Here is a 9,289-nt window from a genome sequence, read left to right on the forward strand (position 1 = left end):
TTTTTTTTTTTTTTTTTTTTTTTTTTAGAACTAAACAAACAGAATTTAATTAGGTAGGCTTTGACTCGGAAGTTGGGCCTTTTGGGCCTGACTTAAAGAGTCCAGCAAGGAAATAAAGCCTGATCTAATTGGGCCTGTATTTGCTTAAATATTGAGCCCAAATAGTTGTACAAATTCATCGTAAACTAAGGTGGAAGACAAGGTTCTAGATATCTTAATTAATTCAAAGCTTGAAAAATCCAAACTGATTAAAATCGTAGCCTTTGTCACAAGAAATGGGAACATTCAAGTTAAATAAGCAAAATAATAATAATAATAAATTTAGAAAAGGAATTTAAGGGTTTTGTGTTGGCTGTGGTTGGGAAGGCAGGGACTGGTTTTCCCATACCTCTTAAATCCACTTCTACCCAATTTGATGGAATTCAGTGAGGCAAAAGCACTTTCTTTTATTTTTATTTTTATTCTATTTATTTATTTATTTATGCAAATAATTCATTTGCTTTCTCTCTCTACATGGAAGGGAAGGTTCAATCTGCAATAAAATAATTTGAGAGGGCATGTGGGCAGCATTAGAATTTTGATATCCAAAATTCCCAATTTGCTATTTGTTTATTCAGTATTTTGCAGTCTTTTTAAAGAACAAATCAGACCATTTTTCTGTCTGTTGAATCCAATTAAACAAATCAGAAAGGAATTTTTAAAATTTCTTTAAAATTTTAATTTAATAGATATCTTTATCATAACATGCTTGGCTAACGAATAACGTGTTCGTATACGTTTCATATACTCGTTGGCACAATAAATATGTGTTCATGGTTATAAGTCCAACATTTGTTAGATACATATTGAAGGATGTTGTTTTGTTGTGTTTTTTTAAGAACCAAAATTTAGGTTTTGAGCATTGTTCGTGGATTTGATAAAATCCCACCTAATCAAATCTAAAACTTTTCGGCATATTATTATTTGGATGAAAGTTTTGTGGGTGTTTGTCATTTTGTGCTGATTTGTGGAGAAAAAATAGAGTGAGGACCTAAGGAATATTCAGAGCACACTCAAATTAAATTAAATTAATCTGATTTGTTTTGTTTCCTATTGACTTTTGCCCATTTGCTGCTTTGCTGGTTTCCATTCCCTCTGGCTCCTCTGTTACGAGACTAACCCACCATTTTCAACCTACCTTTTTGTACCCATCCTCAACTTTGTGAGCTCCTTCACACAATTGGACCTGGTACCAATATTTTCCTGCATGACATGGTTAGGTTATAACTATCCCTACAAACTAATCGGGTCTTTCTAAATTACTTTGTTATCACTTACTTCAAGAGGTTACTCAACGTAGAATTGCTTCAAGTATAGCAAATTTACTTGTGAAGTTTCTATAACTGACTCACTGAAAATTTTGTGTCACGGTTAATCCATGTTTCTAGTATCACACTAACAATATTTCAATTTTAAACAAAGAAAATATCCCTACACCTCCCGTGTTTAAAGAGATTTTGCCTCTCAATTTTCGAGCTATAATGAACTTCAACAAAGAAATGAGCTAAATAGTAAGTTTAAAATGAAACAAATCTCTGACTTCTTCGATAGATCTTCGCCTTACAACTGCAAACTACTGTGAGAACTCGTTGCAGTTGTGTATCGAATACGTGACTTTAAAGTAATAATTGAATTTTCTCTGTCAGCCAATCATGTTCATTCCTTTCTCCTCCAAAAAAAGAGCAATAATTGTGTTCAAGTTAGGCAAGAAGAGGCAAGGTCAAATTGGATAGGGATGGCTGTGGAAGTAGTCATTGTTGAAAGAGTTGAGCAAATAAATCAGACACACTGTTCATGATGTTCTTAGAAACTCAACTTTTTTGCTCTAATGTTGTTTCCCATTGCATTGACAGTCACAAAAAGGAAATAAAAAGAAGATGAAAAGAAGAGAAAGGGAAACAAAACCCATCTCTTCAGAGATCCATTTCCCTCTACATTGCCTCATCTCATCCCTATTCCTTTCCCTTCAAACCACCTGTGAAAGAAGCAGATTGGACACTTTCAGTTCATAAATTCCAATACTCAAATCAAACCCAGTGATTGATTAATCATGAATTCCCAAGAACACAAGCAAATAACTCAACTGGTTCTTTTGCAATCTATTTCCTGATAGAGAAGATTGAAGGAACCCAAAATGCTCTGTAAATGATGATCTTTCCTGTATAACCAGCAAGAACACAATGTCAAGTAATATGAATATGAACCTTTCTTTTTAGTGAGGGAGGGAAGAACAGGCTGCTAAGTACCTCAAAATGACTGGTTTGAGATAAGCCCAAGAAGCTTTCCATTGAGCCTTGATTGGTGAAGTTATTCTGAAGATTTGAAGGAAGCAACTTTAATGAGTACCCAATTGATGGATAATCATTATAGACAAAGCTTAAAGAGATTGTTCAAGAAACTTACAGCAGTGAAGTTGTGAGCAGGGGAGCTAGCAGTGTCATCTAGGAAGGAAGATGGCTGATCATGGCATTGATATTCTGTAATTTTCTGCTTCTTTCCCTTGTTCTTCTCCGGTGTTACTGACTTAGAAGCATGAGAGAAATGGCCATCATCTTCATGAGAGCAAGCCTCGTCTTCGAAGAAATGTGGAGGCCCAGAAGATGCATCAGAAACCATGGAAAGATCCTTCTCAACCTCATGTTCTTCAGTAGCTTCAGCTTTCCAATATCCATCACAGAAACCACTTTCTCGGCTAACAATGCGATCAGAGCCGCCATGAGAAAGAAAAGATTGCTCCAAATACAGAGTCCAACCAGACTCACACCCACTGCTACTCTCAGAACCCAACAAATCCATAATCCCAACTCTTTTTTTTTCTCTCAGGACTTTTATCAAACAGGTTGTGTGCAACAACCCAATTCAAGAAGAAAACAGAGACTAAATCAAAATGAGATTCCAATTCCCACAAACAAGATTTCAGCAACCAAAATGGGGTGTAAGCAATCTAATGAACAGAAATCCCAAAACAAAAAACAGGGTTTGTCCTGAGGATTCTCCTGGAGTGAAATGAATTGAATCAAAATGAAAAAAAAGTGCCAGTTGGGGTGTGGTGGGTTTATAGTGTTGATGATGCACGTAACAGAGAGAAAGGCCACAACCTCTTCACATGCAAGACAGCGAGGCATTAGTACGCTCTTAAAACCAAAACCAGGTACACGTCCATATCTCCTTCTACAGTAAAATGGATATCTATTCACACATTCAATTCCCCTCTCTCTCTCTCTCTCTCTCTCTCTCTCTCTATCTCTTCAGTTTGTGACACTGTTTGGTCTAATCAAGCTGGTTCGGTTAAAAAATGATATCTGGAAACGTGGGGTACTCGCCTGAAAACGCTACGGGAGAAGCGATTGTTTTTGGTTTTAGTGTCCACAAATAGAAACGATTTGGCTTTGCGCACTGTACGAGACAAATCAAATCTCCACCACCACCTCTTAATTCCTTTTCTGTTTGCGCCGTTCTTCTTTCTTCCCTTCTCTCTCATTGCCGAATCAAAATTTCGCAATGAAATGCCTAATTGTTCGTTGATTTCGTGTTCAAATTCGGATGGAAATCCACAATTTCTCGTTCCGATTAGGGTTTCTTTCAATTAGTTTTGTGCTTTTGGAGCAGAATTTTGGCGGCCGGTTTTGTTTGTGGGAGAAAGGGTTTGGGCTCTTAATTCCCATGATCTTAATATACTTTATAGTTTAATTAATTAGGTATTTTGAACTAAATAAAATTAATTAGGTTTTAAATTCCTTCTTTCAGAAGTCGATCATGTCACTGTCCCAATAATTCAACTAGTTAAAACACATATTTTCGATGAAATAGTAGAAAATTGAATACCTCTCCCGACACACTGAATTAAGAAAAAGACATATTTACCCTTTAAAATTGAGGTTCAAATCTACAAAAACATAGAGTCAGTGTCGGTCGAAGTGCTCAAGTTAAATTAAAGAGAACGACATAACAAGAAAACGACGTTTGTGGTGGCATATAAATGAAATATCAACGAGTGTAGGTAGAATAAAATTATCACGACCCCATATGCTAAACGTCAATCTTATCTCCAAAAACCAACTCATTCATTACTTAGATTTGTTGACCAATAAAGAGGTCGGCATTGCTAAAAACACGAAGGATCTGGAAGGACAGATGTCATCAAATTATATCGTAAGAACCTTGGTTCGGTTTATAATGTAGCTATCACAAACACGAGCGTGTAGATTTGAATTTACGATCTATTAAAAAACGTAAAAATGTCTTAATCACCAAGCTGTGTTTCAACCGAGCAAGTCCATCGATTAGGTTTGCTCGTAAGAATATTTTAACCACCGAGCTGTGTTTCAACGAAGTGGGTCCATCGACTAGGTTTGCTCGTAAGAATGTCACGTGTATCTCTCTCTCTCTAAAACATGAAAGAAAACACACCGTCGTCTCTACCCTTTTCAAGAAATACGCTCAGCTGTGGTTTTGCCTCTAACGACTAACACACACATGTGCGCACGTGTGCTTTTTTTTCATATCTGAATTCCCCAAATATTCACACACATGCTCCCACGTGCGCACGATTTTCAACCTCATTTCCCCCTTCTTTCTATTTTTCCCCCAAATCTTTTTTTTTTATTTCTTTTAAAATTAATAAAAAATCACACTTGTGAACCATGGGTCCTAATTCCAATGTTTTTTTTTCTATTTTCTTTTTTTAAAAAATAAAAAATAAAATAAAGAATAAATGTAATTTCCACACCTCAACATTCATTGCCCATATGTTACACCATTTTTTTTGTCATACCTAGAATTTGATATTTTTAATAATAGTCCTCGGTCCAGTGTCATGTTCTTCACATGATCATGACAAGCCTTAACAGAAATTCAAATTTCATTATAAGTGAAGTTTTCGTTACTCGTGCAAAAACTAAGTTTTGTTTGGCCATACACGCCATTAGAACAGGCATCTCATCTCGCTGTTCTGATTCTCAACCGCACAATCACGCTACGTGATGTCATCAAACTTTCACTGTCTCTCGAGCACGCTTATAAAAAAATCAACCCATGAGTCAATTATATCATCAAGACATCTAGAAATGACTGACTCGTTATTGACGTGATATTTTGACATTAAATGAAAAAGGGATCGATTGCATAGAATGGTCAAAAAGTGGGCAACTACCCTCACCAAACATAACACAGATGAATACACATTAAAATAGTAATGTGAAAAAGAAAGGGGAAAGAAATGAAGAGGGCTTAGGCATAGATTATAAATAAAAGAAAGAAGTTAGCACAAAAATAACTTTAAATAGAGGCCATGTGCAATTTTCTCTCTTGGATCCCTCATTATTGATACACCCATATGAACAACCTCATGCTAGAAGCTTGAAATTAAAACATTGCTTATGCCCCTTTCATTTAAATCTTGTGGGGACGTTTTATTGATTTCGTTTGTGATATTATTGGGTTGGAGGATAAATTTAATGCACGTAATTCGGTCATTTTTTTTTTATCAATTTCAGATTGTCCTTCGTTCAAATAAAATAAATCATTCATTTAATTTGAAAAGTGATATGATTCGATAATTGTACTATATATATATAGGCTTCTCAAATTACACGTTTTTTTTTCTTTTTTTGTAATAAAATGGAATGAGAGGTACGGGATTTAAATTATATTTATGCTTATTAAGTTAATTTTAATGTTTTTTTTTTTAATATTTAGCCACCTCTATAAAATTTTCATGGGGCCAAATTAGAGGTGAAACTAAGCCAATCAAAATATTATTAGGGTTAGAAAAAGAAAAAAAAGATTGAATTTACTTTTAATTTAAATTATATAATGCATAGCTGAGAGGGGTAAAAATTTAATTTTTTAACCGAGGAATATGGGGGACCAAGGTGTAAAATAATGCCAGCAGGATATGGGTGGTAGACACCTGTCAGATAAATAAATGGGTTCGAGCTGTGGGGGACCACATCAAATTGGCAACAAAATTTTAAAAAACCATACTAGTCATTTTTTGTCGTGTAGCGAAACTGGCAGTAAGCGCGACGTTGTACGGACGGTCGTACGAGGCGTCATTGCACCGACGGTTCATCGTCGCCCACAAAACCAACACATCGCCTCCGCTCAACATAGTTCTGTTTCAGACCCGACCCGACCCGACCCGACCGTCTACACGTGTATGTATGTGTGAGGTTACACCTTTTTCATAAAGAAATCGAGATAAAATAATAATATTAATAAATTATTATTTAAACTTATTTTGAAAAAATGCAAAATATTTTTGTAAATTTTCAAAATAAATTTAAATAATAATATATTTTTTAACTTTGGATTATAATATATATATATATATATATATTTTTTTTTTTTTTTACTTTTACTTTTTAAAACTTCTAAAATTAAAAGAGGATACATTTTGGAACTGGGCCATGCAATGTACAGCCCATTGCCAATTAAATGAAAATGGGCTTAAATTATGGCCCATGAATTAAGGCAGTGGGCCCAAACTAGGTGGAGAATTGGCCCAGCCCATAAATCATCACGTAAACTGTAATAAATACGGTCAGCTTTTCTTATCCAAATGTTATCACTAGGCTGCCCTACAGCCACCCTAATCTATGAATGTTCATTAATGTCTCCCCAATAATTCAATTATTTCATATTTTCTATTTAAATAATAACTTAAAAATTAGTAATTTATTTAAAAATCAAATAAAATAAAAATTCTTGTCGATAATATATGGACGGGAATCATCTCCTTCCTTATTTTAAAGTTTTTAGTGCTATTTTTCTAAAATTTAAATTCGAGAATATTGTGTGCTAACTGTAAATGTATTTTTTAATTTTAAAAATTTTAAAAAAATTATGGATATTAACTTTATTTTAGAATCATTTTGAAAATTTAAGAATATTTTTTTTTATAGAAATTATTTTTTTTTTCCCTTTTTTTAATTTTTTAAAACTAGAAGAATATATTTGGAAAAAAAAATGTAAAGTTGAGAAATAATTTAATTAATTTAACCTAAATTTGAAGGGGGCGTTATCCACGTAAGTAAATATTTATTGCACCGAGAAAATGTAGAGACAAAAGAGGATGATATTAATCTGTAGGTTTGAACGGTACCCTTGGTGGAAGGGTGTCTAAATCTATTGTATTTAATTATTGTGGCTGCTGACACGTAATTGCCAACGTGTATATAATACCAATTTATAGTCAAATATGGCTTTTTAAATTTTTTAAATTAAATTAAATTAAATTAATGTTTCTACATATCAAAATTATGGACATTTTGATGTGAACTTGTCGGCAATTGACTTATTTTTCAAATCATTATTTTAATTTCCACAGTACCAAAAATAAATATTATAACTCCAAATAAAGATAAGTAAATACAATGTAGCAAACTTCAACACGTAAAAATACAAATTATTCTTTAAATTTATTATACATTTTAAAATTGTGAGACTGACCAAGTAGTAACTCATTTGTATATATTTTTTTTAAATTTTTATTTTTATTTTGAGGATATTAATAAAAGTTTTGAAAAATTTTAAAAATTTAGAAGTATTTTTAAATGACTTATATCCAAAATTAACTATTATAGGTATAAATAATAATTTTTTTTTTTTTAAAGTATAGGTATCTAAATACAAATTTTAATTTTTGAATTCAAGAAAAAAATAGAATGTTTTAATATTGATACTGAAACCCGAAATCGATACTATTTAAAATAAGTTGGTATTTTAAGCTTCATTTCGGCATTCCTTTAGGTGGGTGTCAATGTCAATTTATATATAGAAATCTTGATAGGGTCACAGAAAAGTTTCGCATTTTCTATTTATCATTGAAAATTAAATAAAATCATATATATTTTGTTTTTTTGTTCTTTTCTAATAATAATTATTAATAATTGTGTTTTTCAATTTCATTCTCTCTCTCCAGCTTTATTTATATATTTTTTGGAATTAAAAAAAAAAACATCCAATAATTATTATTAGTTAAAAAATATGCACCCACACGTACATCATGTAAATATAGCTCAAGAGATTAAAACATATATATTCGATTACGAGATCGATTCGAATTGATCTCCACTAAATTCAAACATAAATTTGAAAGTACTGTCTTCACTGTTATTAAATTAAAACAAAACAAAAAAAGTATACACATTGAAATATTATTCATGCACGTGCACATTCAAACACATAATAGATGTATCTAGATTTTTTGTGTTCAAGCCTATCACTAGCAAATATCGTCCGTTTTAGCCAATTATATATCGTTGTTAGCCTTACAGTTTTAAAACGTATCTATTAGGAAGAGGTTTCACACCCTTACAAAGGATGATTCGTTATTCTCTCCAACTGATATGGGATCTCACAATCCACCTTCTTAGGGGCTAGCGTTTTCGTTGGCACATTGTCCCGTGTCTAACTATTATATCATTAGTAATAGCCCATGTCCACCGATAATAAATATTGACTGTTGTAGCTCGTTACGTATTGCTCTCAACCTCATAATTGTAAAACGTGTATATTAGAAAGAGGTTTCTACACATTTATAAAGATTATCTCGTTATTCTTTCCAATCAATGCGAGATTTCACTCGGGGACGGGTGAATTTGGATAAAGAAATGGAGAAGAGGGTAGGTGGGTGAGTGGGTCAGCTTTGTAACATATATTTCAAAGTGTGTCAGCTTTGTCCCTAGCTCAAGCCCTTCACATGAATCAAAAGAAAATATATTTTTTATTTTTCAATTCAATTTTGACTCTTTTCAATTTTTAGTATAAAGTTTAAAAATCTTTCGATAATGTAATTTAAATTTTGTTGGTTCAAATCTTTGTTAGAGTCGTATTTATCTCCGTTAATTTCAATCATATCATTTTTAGTCTTTTATTTATATATTCAAATTATTTATAAAATAGTTATTAAAAAAAAAAGAAAAAAGTAACAATGTCTTATCAAACATTTTTAGTATGTGTCAGGTTTTCTATATAGTTATTATTAAGAAAATTACAACTCAAATTTTATTATAAAGTTTTATTGTGATCGAACATTTTTATTATTTAAATGGGTAATAAAAATTTAATTTAGTACGATCATACGATGTGACATTTTGTCTTAATGATTTGTCGTTAATTAAAAAAAATATGCCTAGTATTGTTTTTATTAGAAAAACAAAAAAAAGTTGAGAGAAATAATATTTTGAAGTACAAGATGATCTCCATTAATTTTTTTTTTTTTTTTTTTTTTTTTTTTTTTTTTTTT

General features: G+C 32.0%; 1 protein-coding gene across 1 annotated transcript; it reads right to left on the minus strand.

Annotated features, from left to right (window-relative positions):
• Positions 1-1,739: 1,739 nt before the first annotated feature.
• LOC111447186 lies at positions 1,740-3,634 on the minus strand. Its single transcript, XM_023086212.1, has 4 exons — positions 2,443-3,634; positions 2,286-2,351; positions 2,124-2,197; positions 1,740-2,014 (listed from the first exon to the last, which is right to left on the minus strand). Exons 1-4 carry the CDS (start codon positions 2,833-2,835, stop codon positions 1,981-1,983), a joined length of 567 nt encoding a protein of 188 aa, XP_022941980.1. The 5' UTR covers positions 2,836-3,634; the 3' UTR covers positions 1,740-1,980.
• Between the last annotated feature and the right edge of the window lie 5,655 nt (positions 3,635-9,289).

Source organism: Cucurbita moschata, unplaced genomic scaffold, assembly GCF_002738365.1.
Source record: "Cucurbita moschata cultivar Rifu unplaced genomic scaffold, Cmos_1.0 Cmo_Scf00009, whole genome shotgun sequence".
Classification (NCBI taxonomy): Eukaryota; Viridiplantae; Streptophyta; class Magnoliopsida; order Cucurbitales; family Cucurbitaceae; genus Cucurbita; species Cucurbita moschata.

What these genes read in the sequence shown, in the direction of transcription:
- LOC111447186 (XM_023086212.1), bottom strand. Translation starts at nt 2,835, where the DNA reads ATGGATTTGTTGGGTTCTGAGAGTAGCAGTGGGTGTGAGTCTGGTTGG. An exon ending in CTGCTCACAACTTCACTGCT is followed by an intron (nt 2,352 to 2,442) that starts GTAAGTTTCTTG and finishes TCAAATCTTCAG; the next exon opens with AATAACTTCACCAATCAAGG. An exon ending in AATAGATTGCAAAAGAACCA is followed by an intron (nt 2,015 to 2,123) that starts GTTGAGTTATTT and finishes CTTCTTTCACAG; the next exon opens with GTGGTTTGAAGGGAAAGGAA.